This window comes from Aquila chrysaetos, chromosome 11 (assembly GCF_900496995.4).
Source record: "Aquila chrysaetos chrysaetos chromosome 11, bAquChr1.4, whole genome shotgun sequence".
Classification (NCBI taxonomy): domain Eukaryota; kingdom Metazoa; phylum Chordata; class Aves; order Accipitriformes; family Accipitridae; genus Aquila; species Aquila chrysaetos.
The window spans coordinates 39,824,758-39,845,153 of record NC_044014.1 but is presented as its reverse complement, the minus strand read 5'-3'; the positions used below and the strand labels follow the sequence as shown (position 1 = coordinate 39,845,153).

The following is a 20,396-nucleotide window of genomic DNA, read 5'->3' as shown; positions in this document are numbered from 1 at the left end:
CATTTTTCTGATTTTAGTGCTTGGGCTTGTATAAAGGGGAGAGAGAGAGAAAGAGAGAGACAGCCTTCAGTTGAAGCTATGTATAACACAGGCAGGTAGCTGGAGTCATCGGTAGTTCAACCTCAGTCTTTAAGTAGTGTACTTCAGAGCTCTCTAGGATGCTCTGCATCCCGGTTGCCAACTGTTAATTCCCCAAGTAGATCTCTGCTTCCCAAACACTGTATCATCAGCCTCTCAGCATCTCCCTTTCATTTCTCACTGTCTGCTTATTTGCTGTGATGGCAGATGGCATCTTCGGTAACTCCATGGACCACGGTTTCTCTCTGGCAGAGCCACAGTCTCAAAGACTCCTTTTCCTTTTGCAAAGAAATAGGCTGCTAACACAGGCATAGCTGGGAAGAGACTGAGCGGCGGGTAGGAGACCGGGGCGGCTGTGCTTCCCAAATGAATAGACGCCTTGCGTGCGCTGGGTCTGTGGGTTACACGGCTCTGCCCCACTCATATGAGAAACTGTTGAAAGGCTGCAGCCATCAGAGGGGTGTTTTCCATGCGTGCCGGAGCAGCAACACGAATTTGAGCAGCAAGATGACAAGAAACCTGCTAAAAGAAATAAAGAAAGGATTTCCTGCCTTGCAGACGCTAAAAACCCGTTTCGGGAAGCGAGTGGCTGTGAAAGGCATGAGGCCATTCAAAGAATCGGGGCTGTGTGCTACTGGGCCCTCCAAGGGTTTGTCTGGTGGAGAAGAAAAAGCTCGTGCTCGCTTTAACCTGGTCCCAGAAGGTCTATTTCTTCCAGCCCCCTGGAACAGAGGCTGGGCGAGAGATGAATATGAGTTTTCTCTGCCAGTAATTTCCAGCACAGACTGCACGCAAAATCTTCATTTAAAACGTGTAAATGACAGCAAAGGAGCCACAAGGGAGCCAGAATTTAAGAGACCAATTTGCTGCCCGTGTTTTAATGACTGTACGCCACAGCGGGACCCACACTGCTTCGCTGCTGTGTGCGCTCAAGAAGGGGATCACAGGCCGGACAAACGGACAGGAGGGGCTCAGCAGAGCCTGCATGTCACCCTGGAGGATAAAATATTGTACGTCATGCTCAGAAAAATTGGGAGAGGTGGGCCTCCCTTGCTCCTGAAGAACAGAAGGCGGCTTTGTTTCCCAGACGCGTGGCTCGGAGCTGCCCTACTGCACGTATTGGGGAGACTGCAGCTGCCCTACGGCACGTAGTGGGGAGCCTGCTCCCCGCCAAAGGGGTTTTGTGTCCGGTGCCCCATGCCCAGCGGGACACAGAGGAGGTGATGGGAAGCTCTGCTTCACTAGAGGGCCTCAGCAGATTAGTTCCTCTCCGTGCCCCCCAGGCTCTGCAGGTTGTGCGCCCAAATGAACCCCAAAAGCTTCCCCCCCCCCTTGCACTGCAGCTTGCCTGCCTGGGGTGCTGCTCCCTGCTGCCCTTTGCTTGTTTTTTTGCAGAGCCCTCAGCTGCCAGCTCTTGTTTCCAGATGTTTCCCTCTGGTTCTCGCCCTGCCTGGCTGCTCTCCTTAAAATAGCAGGGTCAAAATACCCCACCGCTGGTGCCTTAGGGCTGCCCCGGTGTCTATCCCGTAAAATGCCCTTGGGCTGCGGGGAGGAAAGACGCAGGCTGGTGTGAGCCCAGCCTCTGCTTTACAATCTCTTTCCTGCCTCTATAAATAATCTCGGCGAGAGTCACTTCAAAGGGAAGGGCTGGCGGCGGAGAGGTGGTTTGGGGACCAAACGGGACAGGGGCGTCCCGCTGCCCGATCCCACCCCGGCGCTTTGCATAAATAAATAAATCATGCAGCAAGAGAGAGGTGGAGAGAGAGGGCGAGCAGAGGAGGTTACTTTGGGAAGCCGCGCAGCTCGCTCATCCCAGCCCCGTAGTTCGGAGGGAGTGTGTCATGTTACAGGGGAGCCGCGATCAGCCAGAGCACAACGTCGCCGGAGCAGCTGAGAATTACCTCTCTCTAATGGGGACTTTCATGTGCGAGTTCCTGGCCGGTCTGCGAAGGAACTGAAACTGGCAGCTTAGAAGGAAGCAAAAACCTACCGGTGAACCAAAAGACTGAAACATAGGAGGAAAAAAGAAAAAAAAAAAAATCCCGATCAGTTTTTTTTTTTTCCCCTCTTCCACTCTTTGCTGCAGTTGGATCCTTTTTTTTCTGCACCCCTTTTATGTGTGTGTGGTTTGTTTTTATTTTTTAAAGACTCCCCCCATCCACTTTTGTCATTATTGCTGTTATTTGTCATTTGCTGGCACTGGGATCCCTTTGGACGCTCTTTTTCTATGTCTTCTGGATTGTGCTTCTCGGAGTAGGAGTGAGGCTTTATTTATTCTATTTATTTATTTATCGTTTCTCAGGACAGGGAGGGAATGTTGGAGGAGAAGAGCTGGAAAGGCGTCGGCGAAGCAGCTTTTGACAGGGGGTGCGTGGCTCCCCCCAGGACCGGTGACGGGGAGAGATGCTGCCGCCTCCCTCTCCTGCTGGGCTCGGGGCTGCCTGGTGTCTCCTTGCTCTCTCTGGTGCTGAGCCTCCTGCTCTACTTTCGGACCTCCGATCTGCAGTCCCGGGTGTCCCACTTGGAAGCGGACAGACCCACACAGCTCCCTGCCTGGCTCTCAGCAGACCAAATGGAGACAGCTATTTTGGGAAGAGTTGACCAACTGCTTGATGAGGTCGGTGTCCTTTCATTTTGCATGTATAGTTTGCAGTACTATAGATTTTAGGCACGTGCATGCTCGCATAGTTGCATTATCCATTTTTTTTTTCTCCCTTAAAAGTGTATTTCTGCACAAGTGATGCTGCTAGGTTGAATTTCCCGTGCTTTCAGGTCCCTCCCACCTCTCAAACCCGCCTAGCGTTTGCTTCCCTCTGCCCAAGCCCATGCTGTGGCTGAGCCCTGGCACTTTGCAAAGGGGGAAACCTCATCTCTGGCCCTAGCAGAGAGGTAAAAGCCTCCAGCCCTCTCCATTTGGTGACTGGTGGCATTGCCTGCTGAAAGAGTTAGAGCTAGAGGTTAAACCTGGGAATTCAGTGTGCATTTGAACCCTGGGAGAGGGACAGGCAAGGCACGCCACAGCCAGCACGGCTACGGGAGAAGGTAGCTGCAAACACACCATTGTCGTAACGGGCTGGCTTCACTGCCGTGCCAGCCCTGACCCCTTCCACGGCTCCGGGTTCAGGAAAATGAGACACACTGGCACTGCCAGGGTAGTTTCTGGTACTGCCAGAGCATCAGTGCAGAGCATATGGCTGCGCTATGCCTGCTTGAGCCTCATCCAAACTCCACTGGAGCCAGCAGGCTCTTCCTGAGGATGGGGGAGAGCTGCTGCTGAAGAAGCCTGTGCTTCAGCAGGTCAATAAAGAGGGTCCAAAAGTGCAGATTTTTGTTGCTGACACCTTTTACTTTGCTGTGCTGATGCTGCTAGGGGCTGCCCGGGCTCCTCTGCCCTGTGTGGGATGGGTACCCTGCAGGATTCCTTACCTCCTTGGGGCTTTGAAGTGGTTTTGACATGTGTCAGGGAGCAGATGGTGGCTCACGTCTCTGAACTCTCCAGGCAGGTCCACACTGACCTGTTCCCACAGCTCTGGGGGAGGCTTGGGGCTAAGATTCAGGGCTGGGACTGTTTCCACCTACCTCTCCTTTTCTCTGTTTACTCCAGCCTTGCCATGAGACAGGCTGCAGAGATCCCCGGGGCTAGCCCAAAAGCTGTTTGTGTCTGAAAAAAATCTTGTGTGCTGCTATTGCCAAACGGGGCAAGGAATGGAATGATCAGAATAGTGGCTATTAGGACTTGCCTCGGGGCAATGCTGCCTGGCACCCGGGGGAACCTGGGGACCCTGCCACACTTTCTAGGAGCAGTGAAGGTCTGTGGTGAGGAGTTTAAACCTACAGCTGACATGCTCAGCTACCGTTTACGGGTCTCGTGGGAGCAGTCCCTGGATCGGCTGGGGTTTGCAGCCAAAAGCTGTGAACCTCGAGTTAGCAAACACCGTCGGAGCTGAGGGATGTGGTTTTGAGTGGCCTCTGTGGATGATGAATAAGGGGGAGAGAGGGTCCATAGGGCAATACCCCACAGAAAAAAGCCTTTTGGGGAGGCAGAAGTGTTGCAAGCAGCTGGACCTGTGCCCTGTAGTTGCACCCTTGCTCAGGGACTCCTTCCCTGCCACTGGGCAGGGGATAACGTGCAGTGGTCCCCTTATTGCTGCTGGCACGAGTCTCCTGGGAAGTCGCAGTTTATCTCTACCAAGTGATTTGAGACGTGCCACAGGACGCCTCCCTGGAGTGGTGCCTGGGGCCGGATGGCCCGCTGTGTCCTGCTGGCTCCACTGGCCGCAGCACCTTTCCGACTTTTTATAGCCCGGCTTAGCAAGGAAATGGGGCTCTTATGATGCCCACATGCCTGGCAGCACCCATGTTTTCTGAGCAGCCCCTCCTGAGCCTCTGGGGGTGGCACTAGCCCCCCTTGCAGCCAGTGTGGGGAGCAACCATGGGACAGGAACCACCGCTTGAGGTGCCAGCACTTGCTCCCGGGTACCACTGCTGTTACCAGCTCCCTGCTGGGCCACAGCTTCAAAAATAGCTTGGAGAAAGGTGCCGGAGCCTGTGGAGGAGCAGGGATGCCTGGCCCAGGTCTCCTGTCTCTTTACACCTCTGAATGTCTGCTGCCCGCAGGGGAGGAGACCCTCCTTGACTTTGCTGCTTGCTTCAGCTAAGCTCCTAAAACAGCTACTTCAGACCTCCACAACTCAGCCAGAGGCACTGGCATAGGCCAAGCGGCTTGAGGTGCAGGGTGGGGGTCTGCTGGCAGACAGATGGTGGAGTGGCATATGGGGCTTTTGCTTAGGAAAGAAAAACAAATCCCCCTGGTCCTCCTTTTTATTAGGTCTGAAGTGGGGCTAAGTTGGATGGGTCTCCTGCACTGGCTGGCGAGGGACAAGAAGGATGGAGAAAAACAGGGAAGATAGAGGGGAGCAGGGAAAGGTTGGGAGAAGAAAAATGAGGAAAGCGAGAGACAGTGCCAAGCGTGACTGGGGGGAGAGGGGCTGTGGCCGGGCTTGCTGTGATGGACGTGAAAGCGGGATATTCATTCCCCCCTGCTCAGACCCTCGCTGCCTCTCACTGCCACATCCTCACAGAGTTTCCTGGTGTTTTGACCTTAATGGGTTTCACAGCTGCTAGCTCCGTATTATCCATCACAAAATAAAATAGCAAAGCTTTAAAGAAACTCCGGCTTTGGAAAGAGCTGGTCTGAGCTGGGCAGAGAGGTGGGAGGTGAGGGGAGCCATGGGCACAGGAGCACGTTTCTAGCTCTGGTGGCTGTGAAGATCAGCTGGAGGGACATGAAGAAGCAAAGTCTGTAAGGGCTGATAGAGGACCTCTAGGGTTATGCTAAAAACCCGTACTGCTCTGTGCTCCGAGCTGGAGCGTGTGGTGCCCTCCAGACTGTGCCATGTTTTGCATCCAGGTGTGCCTTGGAGGTTCCCAAGGGTCTGCAAGTAGCCATGTGGACACCATACAGACTGCACTGAAAAGTGCAAAATGCAAAAGTCCTGTTAGGTGCCCTTCTTCCAGACAAGCAAAAATAAAGCAAATTGGCAGGGAGAGGAGCTGGGTTGGTTTGTTTAAAACGTTAATTTTAAAGCCAGCTGGTGGGGATGTTTTCCTGGTCTTGGAACCCAGTTTTGGAGCACCCGCGGCTGGCTGTGGCGGTGTTTCTGTCTCAGTTCAGGGTGAACAAGGAGAGGGCGGCAGATGCTTTCCCAGAAGCAGCTCGACCAGTGCTGCTTCACTTGCTACTGTGTAAACCTCTGCCTGGTGTTAGCAAATACCAGAGGGGAATTTTCTACCAGACACAAATTGACTAAGTTTTCCCACAAAACTGTCTGTGCAGAATGGGCCAGAAACAGGTAGTTCAGGGAGAACTTTAGCTCCACGTAGGAATTCCTCTGCATTTATGGGACATCATAAAATGATACAAAGAGCACAAATAAACTCACTGCTGGCATTTGCAGGAGAGGCAATGCTTTCCAAAGGGTCCTTTCCCATGCTGGGTAACATTTGGTGCTATTTCATTTGCCAAAACCTCGTCAGGGTGGAGAGCAGGATGGATTCAGTGCTGCTGCTAGGAAAAAAACCAGAATTTGTGTGCTGGTAGAGGTAGAAGTGTGTGTGTGTAACACAACAGCAGTTATCCTGTAAAACCTCTGCACCGTGATGAGTGCGCTCAGCCTCTCAGGGGCTTGTGTTGAAGGTATTTGTTGTGTCTTTAGTGATGCTGAAGGGATTCAGGGGCTGTGCCATGGATGGGGAGGGAGCATTGATCCCCACTGCTTTCCCAATAGGCTCATTTCCGTGGGACTCTTTCCTTATGCGACCAAAAGAGGGACACCTGAAAACTCCCTTTCCCCCCTGACTTAAAGCTTTTTTTTTTCCTCCTTTTGCTTCAGTGTCTTAAGGCACACTGCTTAATTCTGCTTCACAGGGTCAGCAAGATTGCTCTAAGCATCCCCTGCCTCGACCTTTAGCTTAGTGTTTTCCACCCCAAAATCATGAGATCTATTTTTTTATTCCAATTTCTCTGGTAGCTAAGCCCCATTTCCTTTCAGCTGCTTGCAATCCTTGAACCTTGATGGTGGTGTTTCCAAGCTTTTTGCTCCATCTGGGAGTGCTCACTGCTTGCTTTTGCTCTATGCCACATGGTCCTGCGATTCCAGGAGCTGGGCCTTTAAGAAAAAACAGCGAAATTGGAGATAAAACAATAAGAGTTAACAAAACCACCCACCCTTGAAATCTTCCTGATGGTTGTAATAGATTATCTATTTGAGACATGTTTCTTTTAGCTGTTGGAGATAGTGGTGGGAAATGATTTCACCTCCCTGGGTGACTGCAAACAACTACGTCTGCTAAAGAGCTATTAATCCGCCCCCTTTGAAGAAGTGCCGTCTCTTTCACCTAATCTCAAGTGCCCATCCAAAATAGACAGGCAGTTGCAAGGAGGCCACAGCCATGGTCCTTTAATGTCAGAAGAGGTCTCGCTTTCACTGCTCTCTTCACCCAAGCCAGCCCTGTCCTGTCATGCTGGCAGCGAGTTAACAAAACCTACGGGAAAAGCCCATGCTGGCTTTATTGCCTGTTTCCAGCACGTGTTTCAGCCAGACCCGCCTGGCCTTGCCCTCTTGCAGACAGAGGGTTTTTCCCTTTCCTCCGCACTCAGTGATGTGCGATGGCTCCCTAAATAATACAGAGGTGCACAGTCCCCATGTTGGAGCCGGTCAGCTGTGGCCGCGGTGCCGGCAAAGGCTTTTTCAGGCACTTTCATGTGTGTAGGGGCAAGGTGCAGCCGTTATGTCACCAGAAAACATAACAGGCAAGAGCAAGCAGGCTATGCTGACAAACCGATCCTCTCTATAAGAAGTGTTTTCACCATTTCTGCCAGGGTGAGAGGTAGCCAGTTGCTGCTCTGATGTTTCATGCTCTAGGTGTCCTCCAGGTGAAAAAACAAACCCCAGATCGGAGATCGCAAACACTAGCTTCCCAGGGACCATGTTCTTTTTTGCTTACAGAAGTCAACCTTGCCCTGAAATTGAATGGTTTTCTGTTGCCCCAGAATGAAAGTTTTCTCTTGGAGGGGCCAATTTTAGAGGAAAGCCCTTTCTTTTTGTTCTCCTGAGCAAAGCCAGTTTGTCGTGTTGGACCAGGTGGTATTTTGCACAGTGGTAATGAGGGAAGCAGAAAAGGCCGGGAATTCATTTTGTTTCACCATCTCAACCCAAAGTTGAACTGAGGTCTCCAGAAGCCAAGGATTTTTTCTGTTGCAGTCAATGTTTGTTTAATAGATTGTGCAGGAAACCGAACTCCAGGCACTCCTAAATTCCTGGTAGGTTTTGCCTCCCACTGAAAGGGAACAATCCCACAGCACCACTGCCCTTTGCACTCCCCAGGGATGTGCAGAGCTCCTGGGCTCCAGGGAGGCACCGCAATGGCCAGGGAAGGGGGAAGTACCTGATGGCTGCACAGTACCAGTGCTCTGGGCTGTGCTCCCAGCCCTGCCCAGCAACACCCGCACCTCCTTCCCGAGGGGCGCCCATCCTCAAGAATGCTATTTCAGTTGTCCCAGGTGTTTCCGCTACCTGGACCCTGCAGATAAAGTCGTGGGGAAATGCTATTGCTCCTGTTCCTGTCCTGGTCGTGGTCAAGTCCTGCTGTGTCATTACTACCCTGATAAGTCCAGTTAGGCTGCTCCTCTCCTTGTGCACCGGCAAAGCAACCCAGCCAAGGCTTCTTGCAGCAAGTCCTAACTCTGCCTTCCCCCGCAGCCGTTCCCCCTTGGCTGCTGGGGTGCCTCTGCACTTGGTGGAGCAGGGATCTGTTGCATGTTTCCTTGCAGATTTCTGTCCTATAAAGGGCCGTGCTGCAGCCAGGGTGTTTAGACCCTTGCTGGTTAGGAAATTACTTTCTGCTCCTGCCTGTGTGAACCATCACCCCTCCCCTGTGCTAAGCCCAATTCCCAAACATGGGAACCCCACCCAAAGTGGCAGTCTCGTGTTCAGACATTTTGGTTGGCACATGTGTAGATGTAAGCAGGAATGCATATGCCTACATACCAGTCCGAGTATCCAAATAAAGGCTCTGCTGTCCTATTTGTGCCCATGTTTGACCATTAGCACAAAGTGTTTGAAGCCAAGCAGCGTTGCAGAGCAGAGCCATGCCATCTTGGGGTGGCAGCTAGATGGGAACATGCCCAAATGCAAAGATTCACATATCTGTGCTTTTAAACTGAGAAGGTAAACATAGCTAAAATTTTGTATGGGAACTGGCAATTCTCCTCACGTGAAACCCTCTTCTCGCCTGGATACCAAATCAACTCACTATCAAAACATTTCAATCTACCGTGAAAAAAAAAAAAAAGCTCTGAAAATATTGAATTTCTAGTCAGTCACAACAACCCTTACTGATTTTGACTTGCCATAAGGAAGCCAGTCCTTTCAAAGTGAAAAATGGAAGTGTTCCAGCCAGTTCTGCCTTCCCTCATCCCAGGTAGAAATACATTGCTTTATTTTTTACCTCTCTCAAAGAAATTTCCCCCAAACTGATGCCTTCTTGCAGGAAGGTGCTCACTTACTTGTGAAAATCAAGTCATTTCTTTATGATCCCAGGCATGGGCTGCTGTTGAGTCCAACACAAGGCTATTTCTTTTGAAATGTTGGCCCTGGTTGTGAAGTAGGTTGGACTATAAGAAGGTGCAACTGGGATGAACAGTTGGGCTTGAGGGTTAGAAGGGAAGAGGGAGTGACTCCTTAGCACAGGCAGCCCAGCAGCTCAGTCTTCTCAAATCATCTCAAATCATTAACCAAGTGCAGTTCATAGGCATTAATGAATAACTTACTTGGATTGATTTGCATTTTCTTCACTAAATCACAGTTATTTTGATAAAGTCTATGAGGGGTGGTATGGATGCTGTCCCTAAAGTGCATTTTGCTCAGGACATGGGTCAGTTTTAATGACATTTCCAATGAGGGAAGATGTGGTGGCCTCAGGTGGACCCTGTTGACCCTTTAAGAGATACACAGACGGGCCCAGAGAGCAGGAGACTGACACACTGACACCATTAGAAATCCAAAACTCATTGGAAATGAACATTTTGACATGATTCCACCTTGTGGAAGCTCTTGATAGGTTTTGTCTTGTTCTGAACTTGGAAAAAATTAAGTTTCACAGCCTCTGAAGGTTTCAGGAAATGCTGTTGCTGTTTTCAGGCCACCTTCAGCTGCAATTTTTCAGTGAGACCCTTCTGTCCATCCAGGTGTCTCTATGAGCATAAGGAGTCTGCCACAGGGGGGAAGACTACCTGCTTCAGATCTCCATTTTTCATCTGCTGAGTGGGTATTCTGAGAAACGCAGCTTTCTCATGAGGACACAGTCACCTCTTTATTCGCCAATACTGGCTCTTGATTTTGTAATGCCTGTCAGGAGGACTACATTTGGAGGCCATTACGAAACTCCCTCAGCCTGCTTCCAATCAAACCCCACATTTCTAGTTAAAGACTATGAACTTTAATGCCTTTCTTCGCTCCAAAACTGTTCTGCTCTGTCTCTCCCATCTCTACTTGAGCAGCATCCTCCAGTCCCACTTTTCCAAGAATTTGAGGCTTTGGTTTCAATGGTATTAATGAATCATTTTGCTCTTTTTCCTCCCATAACAGAAATTAAAGTTCCATTTGCCAAGACATCGGGAAGTTCGAGACACACACCAGCGATGCAACTGCCCGGCAGGTAGGGATCTGGGATGGCTAGCATTTTGGAAGGGCTTTTTTCATCTACATTTTGTTGAAAGATTTTTTTTTTTAATGCCGTGTGGTATATGAATGCGAAGTTATGCATACTTGCATAACAGGGTGCTTGAGGTATAGCAAATCAATATGGAGATGTGTGTAACAAGTCGGGTACATGTGTAAATACTAATTCCACATATGGCAGAAACAGCAGGAAAAGTGATAGACATCCAGGTAGACATCTAGATAGTCAATAAAAAGAGAAAGATACGTCTAGAGGGCAAGTGTTTCCATTCATTTAGGACATCAATTTTGAAGTGGGTAGAATGGCTCTTGGGAGGTGCATCTTTCTTGCTGATTTGAGAAGGCTTGAGACACATAGGCTAGACCCAACACCAAAGCTGAACAGCTTAATTTTGGTGACCCAAAATGCCTGTGGGGTGAGAAGATTTGAATTCCTTGGTGTTATACAACTATCTGAGGCATCTTGCAGAATGACAGCCTTCTGTTAGAAGCGGCCATTTATCAGGGTTGAATGAAGTGGTCACTCAAGGTCCCACTCATATAACATACAGAAATATTATGGGATTGCTTAATTGCATTATGGTTTTAATCATGCTAATATCAAAAGACTCTTTGAGACACATCTTCTGAAGTGGTTTCAATACAATAAGTGACAAATTGCTATGGAAAAAACATTTGTGAATGGCATTTCATTCCATTACTATGAATCATTCAGCCTTCCTCATTGTCTTTTGATGCATTTGACTGTAGAAAAAAATAGAGAAGTGCCAGCTACGACTCGCATCCAAAGTGGAAGTTTTGGGAGAGTTTGAATATGTATATCCAAACTGGGTAGCTGAAGCTCATTTTGAAAAGAAAGAAGCAAGGAAACTTGTGTCTGGATGAGCATCTGAAAGCGGCATTTCCATTTTCTGTTGTTTCTTCTTTGGTTCTCTTTGGTGCCCAGTGTGAGGTGTTTCATAGTGTCTGGTGGTACGCATACAAAGTGTATTTAACTATGGTCAACAGTGGGATAATGGTGGGTGAAATGAAGAAGGGGGCTGTCTTTGCTGTAGGTAATGTTGTCTCGAAATCATTGTATTTAGAACTCTGTACAGACATAGGAGGTACAGTCTCTTGTCAGACTAAAATAGATTTGTAAAGTAGCAGCTTGTAAAAGCAAGAGGTGAAGATATACAGGTTTGTGATGGAAAAGAACTAAAATCCAGGACCCAGACTCACAGAACATTGGTAAATGCCTGATTTGACTAGTCCAGATCAGGACTGTTGGACTTTCTTTTTAGTCCCAGAAAGAAACAACAGGAACTATTTTCGTTTAAATTTAAAAGACAGTACAAGTGAAATGTCTTTTAAGTATCTCTTCTCTAATAATCAGATCAAAACTGAGTTCAACTGTTTTTAAATTTCAACCTTTTCCCTTCAATGGGAACACAAATCATAGCACTACTCCATTTTCAAGTTCCTGCCTAGACTTGACATATAAATGCCATAAAACCACAGGAATGAATATCCTCCTGGTGTTTCTGAGCCAGCTTGGAGAAGGAAACTTAGAACTTGAATGCAGAGCAGAGAAGAAAGAGATCCACTGATTTTTGAGGCCATCTGAACGTGACCCCTTATGCCACATGTGTGATAGGTGAATTGCCCAAGTGTTTCAGCATCAAGGCTGGTTACGGATACCCACATTCCTTGCGAAGCCTCAGCAGCAGTCGGTGCTGGATTTCTCATAACACTCGTTCTGTTAAGCTCATAGTATATCTGCAGGACAGCTTTGATTCAGGAGAACAATAATAAATGTCTCATAAAGGTTCAGGCTTCCTTTTTACCTGTCAAACTTGCCTATCTTCATCAAATATCCTATGAACACAGAAACTATTTGTAAAAATTTCACCCTGCTAGCTAATCCGTCGAGGGAAATGAAACTATGGTCCAAAGCTGATGTTGTGGCAGGTGAAGTCTTGATTGGCTTTAGGCAGTGCAGAAATGAAGGCACCTTCAGCCAGCTGTTGTCTTGTCTTAGACCCTTTGCTCTGGGGTGTTTCCCTTTGGTCTCCAGGCTGATGCAACGCAGGCCACCTGAAAACACTGTCGTGCTGTTTCAACGTGGTCTCTCTTCTAGCCTGAGACCTTGGGAATTCTCTTGCCTGATGCATTTTTTCCCTTGTGTTTAAAATGCCCTAAGGACCAGACAACGTGACCCTTGCGGAGACCAAGGTATTCAGAAGCACTGAGAAGCATCAAGATGTTGCAAGACTTGGCGCATGCCCGTTGCTTCTCAGTGGCCCACTCCACTGCCTGTAAACACATCATGTTCCTCACCAAGAATAAATGTTTATCAGGAGTGACATTTGAGTTCATCCCTAACTGCGAGCCAGGTCCCTGCATGGCAAAGAAGGGGAAAAGGAAGACAAGTTCATTTGTTGACCTGTTCAGTACGGATGTGGAGGTCCCGGGCAGGGTCACCCATTGCCACAGAAGAGCTTCAGGACACAGGGGGTTGTGAACATAAATGATTTGGAAAAGCTGGGAATAGGGGAGCAAGAAGACTGTGAAGTGTGTGACCGTGCTGCGGCTATCTGAGCACACGTGATAAGGACTGTAGGAATAATACGGTCAGGAAAACAGCACAGCTGTATTTATAGCAAACGATAAGGAAATAAAAGTTTCCTTCAGCTGGGAAGCTGCTACTTCAGATCACTTGGGCTGGGGCTGGGTGTGACTACCTGTAAGTGAGATGTCGCTCCTTGGCACTGTGTTTTTTGAGCTCAGAGGTCGCAGTGGTCTTCCCTAGCAGTATCTCAGTGGGGAGGACACGACCCCCAAGGTTAGCACAACCTTCCTGGATAATTAATGACTCAGTTCCCTTCATCTGATAGGTAACCTGTGTGATTCCTTCTGTCCCCACTGCTAGACTGATCTGGGACAACTCTGTACAGGATGGGAAAGGGCCCTGAAGCCTCAATGGCAGCAATGACTTTACCCAGCTATTCACTACCCCCAGACCTTGTGCCATGCTGGGGCCAAGTGTGGACAGGGAGCTCAGCACAGGTTTTGATTCGAGGTTGTTGCGTGCTAGGATGAGACTTGGGGAGTTTTTCTGGGGCTGAGCAGATGCTGGTGGGACCATGGGTCTGATTTCTAGGAGTAAGCCTCCCCTCATGACTTTTGCTCAGGTGAGGAAAATGTTTCTTTTCCATATGGGATCTGGATGTGGCTGAGAGCTTGGGAGAGCTACCTGAGGCTGGAGAATCCTCTCACGGCCAACTGACCTCCCTTGATTTCTGCCACGTAATAACAAAATGCTGCGAGGGAAAAGCATTGTGTTTCAGGCTGACAGCGTGAAAACCTAAGCTTTCCTGGTCTAATCCAGACCCAGTTGCAGATCCAGACCCTGTCTGCCTGGTCAGTCTCAAACAGCCATGGATTACCACCAAAACCCCCTCCCACAGCCTTCCTGGCGGAGGTGGGCGCTTGTGTATTTTATATACTGTGACTCTCTTTATTAGACCTTTCCCATCTTCGTCTCCTCAGCTCCTATTTTCACAGTCCCCACGTGGCTGTTTTTCACTCTGCTGGCGCTCTGCTCCAGTCTTCAATATCCCTTAAAAAAAAAAAAAAAAAAAAAAGGCTGGCTCCTTTCCCTCTGCCCCCGCAATGCTTGTTTTGGTCCAGTTTCTCCTTGGGCAGGTTGGGAGCCCACAGCGCTGGAGGCGGTCAGCCGTGCAAGCAGGGAAGCAGCTCAGAGGGATGCCGAATGGCTTTTCCATCCCTCCCTGTGGCAGCACTCAGGGGCAGAGGAGGGAGCTGTGCTGCGGGAGGAGGCAGCTCCAGCCCCGTGGGCTCCCGGAAACTGGGACTGGTGGTCAGAGGGGAGGTTGCACAACCCGGCCACAAACCAGTGCACCTTCTGCTGTTATAGGGGCTTGGAGGCTGGTGTGGGGCAGCTGCAAGGATTTTGAGATTGGCCAGGAACTGGGGTCCTCTCGGGAATGTCTTTGAGGCTTTGCAAGGGAATGCCCCCTGGGCATTTCTTCTCGTACAAAACCTCACCCATGTCCCCTGTCTGCCCCAGCCCGGGGCGCAGGGAAAGTCACTTGGCCACTCTCTTCAGCTCTGACTGACCTTACAGGAATACCAGCAGGAGCTGCCGCAACTCAAAAACGTTGCTGCTGTTTCCGTTCTTGCAGGGTGGCCCGCGAGAGCAAAGGTGCAGTGGTGGCCCCAGTTGCACCCCGGGGCTGTGGGCCACACGGTGTGCACGCTTGGTCCAGGCATCCTGCTTGCCCTCCACTCACCCCCTTGGTTACACCCTTCCCGTGCGGGCTGGATCCCTCGGCACAGCGGCAGCTTCTGGAGGAGGCCAGCAAGAAACGGCGTGGGGCTGCAGCGGGGCTTTGGCTCCCACCCAGGATGTGTCACCCAGAGCCGGCAGGGCCAGCTGGCAGGAGGTGGCAGGATTTCCCACGTCCCGACCCCTGCCTGGCCCCGCAGGCTGCCTGCAGAGGAAACGTTGAGAAGGGCAGGACCTGGGCTGGCGGACGAGGGGGTGGTGGGGATGGCCTGCAACAGGGGCAGACCGCTGGGCGGCATGGGCTGAGCCCCAGTCCTGCAGCACCCGGGCAGGATATTGCATCCGAGTGGATGCATCCGTTTCTCCCTTGGGATTCTTATCTCCTCCCCAAACGCCTCTGGGGAGGCGATCCAAAAAGGGGGGTCAGTACCTGAGTCCTGCCTGCTTCCCCCTGCCCTTGCACCCTGGCTGGGGTGCTGCTCCTCTTGCCAGGTTGTTTTCATGGCTTTTATATTTTCTTGCTGTCATGTTTAATGCAATCCTTTTTTTGGCTGCTCAGACAGGTCTGAGGGCTCCTGTGAGATTAAAAGCCTGAACACCCTGGTGAGACCTGAGACAGTGGAGGTGTTTGGGATCCCTGGCGTGGGGTGAGGGTGTGGAAAGGTCACCCTGGCTATTTAAACGCCGGCAGCCACGAGCCATGTCAGTGGCCCTGGCTCAGAGCCATGAGGAACATGAGGTGGGAGTGTGCAATGAAACACCCATCCCTGTGGTCCTCCTGTCAGGAGTTGCATTGAACTAGTTGAAACGCTACGGTTTTGTGTTTGACCCCTTTTCAGGACGGTAAGTCAGCATGGTTTTCTATGCTGACTATGTAAAAGGTGTTTTCTGCTTTGAAAGCATCTAAACGCAGCTTTTTGACAACCTCTAACCAAAAAATTAGAAAAAAGGACATTTGTCTCAAGCAGCCACTCTTTGCCAAAAGCTTTGAGCTTTCTGAATTGCCTTTTTCCCTTGAATGCACTGGCAAAGGCTTCATGGCTGGGCTGGCCGGAGAGCCGAGCTCCGGAGGGAGCAGTGCCTGGGCTGCCACGCATGGGCAACCGGCACTGCCGCAGCCAGAGCAGCATGCTGCCGTGTCAGAAAATGTGATTCGTTGGCATGGCATCCCCACGGCACGGTACATCTGGAAGAAAAAATTGCAGCATAATCATTGCTTAAATACTTCTCCTCCTTTTTCCCCCCCTTTATAAGAAATCTCTCTGGGAATTCTATTATTCCCTGAAATTTAAATATGTTCCCCCCCATCCACATTTTTTGGGCCCTCCAGAGTATACACACACTTCAGCCTTGAAGGTTGCTCATGCGCCCTGGCCTGCTGGCTGTATTTTGGGTTGGGGTTTGTTTGGTTTAGACATACTGTTGTTTCATTTGTTTTGAAGATGCAAACCACACAATGAATTCCACAGATTCTGTGAGCAGTTATGAATAGATGGGGATGAACAATTCAGGAAAAAAACAAACAAACAGTTTGTTTGGTCGCTCAGTTCTCTTTCTCTGAACACGTAGGCAGCTGTGGTCTTACACAACTGCCTGGAGCAGCTCAAGGAGTCACCCCTGCCTCGGCTTTTGTCACCTGGAGGTTGCCACATCCATGGCTGAGGGATGATAAGAGGGAGGAAGGATGCTCCTTATACCTCTAAGCACCAACTCATCCGGCTTAGTCTGCATTTGGGATTTAAACTGACTTTATTAAGGAGTATTTAATTGATTTTAATGAACCTGCTGTTGTTGCCACAGTGCGGACTAGGGGGGCTCGTGTAAGCCATTAATACAGCTACGAGTGCTGCCCGGGCTGCAAAATGGCTGGAGGGCTAGCACATCCTTATGGAGCTACCATGCCAATAGTTAGGAAGGCAAAAACTTCTGCCTGTCCTTCTTTAACCAAAATATGGTTAGAAACAGTCAGTGCATTAAAAAGGGGAGGCGCTGAGGTACGATGATGGGCACAAGTGCTCTTCAAGAGGGTGGCCTGTTTATTTACACCCATCTGCTTGTTTATATAATTCCCTCTTGCCATGTTCAGGCCTGTGTCCTAGACGCCCCAGGGCTCCTTTTTGTCCTTTTATGTGCTTTCTTATTTTAAACTTTTTATTTTAAGCTTTTTTTATTTTAAACTGGCTGGAAGGTGGAAGGAAATTCCCTCAAACACACAGAATTGCTGTGGGTCTTTTTCTCTGGAGGCTGAGCTCTCTCCAAAGGTGCAAACAGGTGAGCATTTGTGTCCAGGTGTGCGTGAGTCCTGGTGGCACAAGCGTTAACTTTAATGGTGCTTGTACATTATATCCCAAATGTTATATCCCAGCTCTGGATAAGCCTTGGCTGTTTGGTACAACCATCCTCCATCCAAAACAAGGCATAAACTAACCTCTTCCCCAGACAAGGGTACGGTGCAGAGAAAGACGTCGGGGATTAAATGCACGGGAAAGACAGAGATTTTGGAGGGAGGAATGGATGCGCAGCACTACACAGGAGCAGATACCCGCTGTGGCGCGCTCCAGCCTGAAGCACGGATTGATGCAGGAGAAAAGCGTTGTGGCTGTGCTGATTTATATCAGGTAACGGTCCCACCGTGACCTTTACCATCCTTGCCAGGCCACATCCGAATAACAGGTCCTGTGGCGAATGGCACCCCGCAGGCAGACCGGGGCCCAACAGGTTGCCTGTGGGGCACCCAGGATGCATGTCGGGGGCTGCAGCAGGGAGCTTCTGCATATTTGACGGGTTTGTGTACAGATGTTTGGTAGAAGTGTTTACACCATTGCGTGCCTGTGCTTACAATGTATATGGTACATATGGGCATAAATCAGCGTCTTGACAAAGCAAGGCAAAAACATCCCAGCTGGCTGGGGAAACCCGAAGAGCACATTGCGCTGCTACTGTATGGCGACGACTTTGATTCAGTGCGAGTGTGCTACCGGGGTGGAGGATTTTTCCCAGGCCTGGGCTGTATGCACATGGCCGGGCTGGTTTGCGTCAGCCGCTGACGCACGTCCGGGCCCCGCGACGTGGGTCTCGCGTGTGCTGCCCATCCTGGCAGCTTTGCGGCGGCCGGAGGAATGAGGGTGAGTCGCACCGGCCGCCAGGCTCAACGGCAGGGCACGGCGCCCGGCGGCGTCCAAGCCCCTTGCGCAAAGCATGGGCGCCCGCCAGCCGGCAAAGAGCACCGAAAATACCCGGGACAGGCCAAGGGAGATGTTGCAGATGCCAAGTGGCTTGCTCCAAAGCTGTTTGCGAGGGGACTTTGCTCCAGCGCTAATGTTAGCTGCCACTTCGCACTCGAGGCCAATGGCTCTGTTTGGCGTCCCTGTGGTGGGGCAGAGAGTGGGGTTTTGCAGCGGGGCTGCAGAGGCCCTGGAGGAGCCCTCCTCTCTGGGGCGTTGGGTTTCGGTGTGGTGATACCTGATTCCCTCTTGGCTCTTCCGGGCATCCGCCCGCGCCTTCGCCCTGGCTGGTGGGGACCAAGGGCCAGGCTGATCTGCCGGTGCCCAAAGGGTGTCCCAGGGCACGGATCAACAGGAAGAGCGGAGGGGTGGCTTTCCTCCCCCAGGATCACCTTTCAGCCCCCATGCCAGGCTGGGGCCACAGGTACGGCTGATGGTACAGGGGGAGAGGCAGTGTTTAAAAGGGAGAGGTTGCATCATGCGGGGCTGGGCGGGCTTTGGGAGGCAGAAACCTCATCTGTTAAACACATACCGCCCGCCCCCTCCCCCCGCCGGGGAACATTCAATCCTCTCTTTGATGGACGTCCAAGAAAATACTTCTTCCACATCCTAAACTTGTTAGCACCAGTTAATCATCTTAACCTTCTTCCCCTCCGAACACACACTCCAATGAGTTTCCCATCGCTCGCAGCCGTTAAAGACGCAGCAACTCTTTTCGCGCCAGCCTTCGCAGGCAAGTGTACAGCCATTAATTATTAAACATCCTGGCTGTCCCCCAGGTGGGAGAGCAGAAACCCATGTCTCGTGCTGAAGCCGCTTCAAAGCGACTGTCTAGTGAGTCGCTTTGAGGGTGGATGCACTTGACGCAGCTCTCCCCTTCCAGGAGCTGGACCAGGTCTCTGCCCTTCTGTGCACTGCCTCTCTGACATTCATAAACATTGTGAAACATAAGCCCTGGAAAATATTTGCCTGCATTGGGGCGATGCTCCGACGCATCCCAGATTAACATTGCAAAATACCAGCTGCATGACAATCGGAGGGTTGGAGAGATGTGCTCACGTGCGAGGTCTGTGCCGTGCAGCTGGTGAGGGGAGGGAGCTGTGGCATGACGCCTGCTAACTGGGCATCTCCCCTTCATTTCATCTGGCTATTTCTCCACTTTCCTATCTGGAAACCCCCTTGTTGCCCATTGCATGTCTTTGCTGTGTTTCCCCCAAATAAGGTCGTGTTTCAGATAGGGGAAAGGCAACTCCTTGATGCACCCTTTGCAGTGCCTATGGCTCTGGTGGGACAGTGATGTGCCCTTTGATGCTATCTACCTCTTGCACATATGGATTTGGGAGGCAGCCTGCTCGCACAGCCTCCCCAGACCAATTCAACGCCTTGATCCCCAAACCAGGGGCGATTCCTCGTTTGCTCTCCCATCCCATTCCAACCTGGCTGCCGAGGCTCGGTGTCTATTTCTTCCTCATGCAATGTCTTGGGTGAGCAGCGTCGCAGCCGGACTGTGCAAGCAGGAGGTAATTAAATCAGCGTATTCCCCAGGGAGGCGGCTGATTAACAGCACATTTTCCCCACGCGGGGGGGCTGAGACACACACGGGCAGTATCAATCCATCGCTTGCCTCGATCCTCTAGGATGTCTGTTTTTTTCTTTTTCCTTTTCTTTTTTTCCTTTCTTTCAAAGAGAAGATGAAGATTATATCAGCTGAACTGGAATCTGAACTGACAGAGCTTTGTGTGAGGGACTTGTTTATTATGATTTGGTATTGCTCCGGGCAGTGTGTGCGCTGTGCTGGGGACCACCCAGTGATCGCATCCACACCAGGCTCCCCTTGCCATGTAGCTCAACTAGCAGCAGGTAGAGGACTGTGAGGCCGCAGGCCATGCTTCGCCTTTGGGAAGGGGTCTTCCTGAGGCCGAACCGGGTACGGGGACGTGGTGCTGGGTGGATGTGGCTGGATCCCAGTGGCTGCTCTTTGCTTGTCCTCCTCCTCTGTCATCAGCCACTGCCATTCAAGGGAGGAGATGTTGCTGGAGGCGATGGCAGCTGCTGGGAGTTGTGTGTTGGCCTCGTCCGTAAAGGAGCTGAAGCACACAATGGACTGGGATTTTTTTTTCCCCTTTTTCATTTAGTTTTTCAATATTAGCTCCTTATTAGGGGGATTTTGGCAGCGAAGAGGGAGTAGTTATGTCTCCCAAAACAGCAGCCATTGCCTACAGATGAACTCTTCCTTAAACCCTACTATATACAAGGGCAACACAGATGAAAGAGGGGTTGAAACCCCAAAAGCACCCCACAGAGCTTATGGGTCTGTGGCACAGCTCTGGCCACAGCAAGGGGGCCATGTCTCAGCCCTCTGCTCGCCAGGGAGCAACGTACCCGGCCCTGACCTGTCTGAAACCCGGGGAGAAGCTGTAGTATTGCGAGGCCGTTTGGCATCCCCTGTGCAATGTGAATTAATGTGGGCTTAAAAACAGAAGGAAAGAAGAGGGGGAAAGAAGTGTGTCTTTTTGAAAGATGTAGCCTCGTGTTTCTTGGTTTACCCTCAATTCATGTGTG

The 20,396-nt window shown here is 50.6% G+C and overlaps 1 protein-coding gene across 1 annotated transcript in view; it reads left to right on the top strand.

The window, feature by feature from the left end:
- The first annotated feature begins 1,727 nt into the window (after positions 1-1,727).
- The window catches only part of COL13A1 (collagen type XIII alpha 1 chain), a 91,097-nt gene continuing 72,428 nt past the window's right edge, over positions 1,728-20,396 (top strand). The window contains 2 exon segments of the mRNA XM_041127085.1: positions 1,728-2,695; positions 10,227-10,296. Of these exon segments, the coding sequence (XP_040983019.1) occupies positions 2,393-2,695; positions 10,227-10,296 (373 nt within the window). The 5' untranslated portion in view covers positions 1,728-2,392.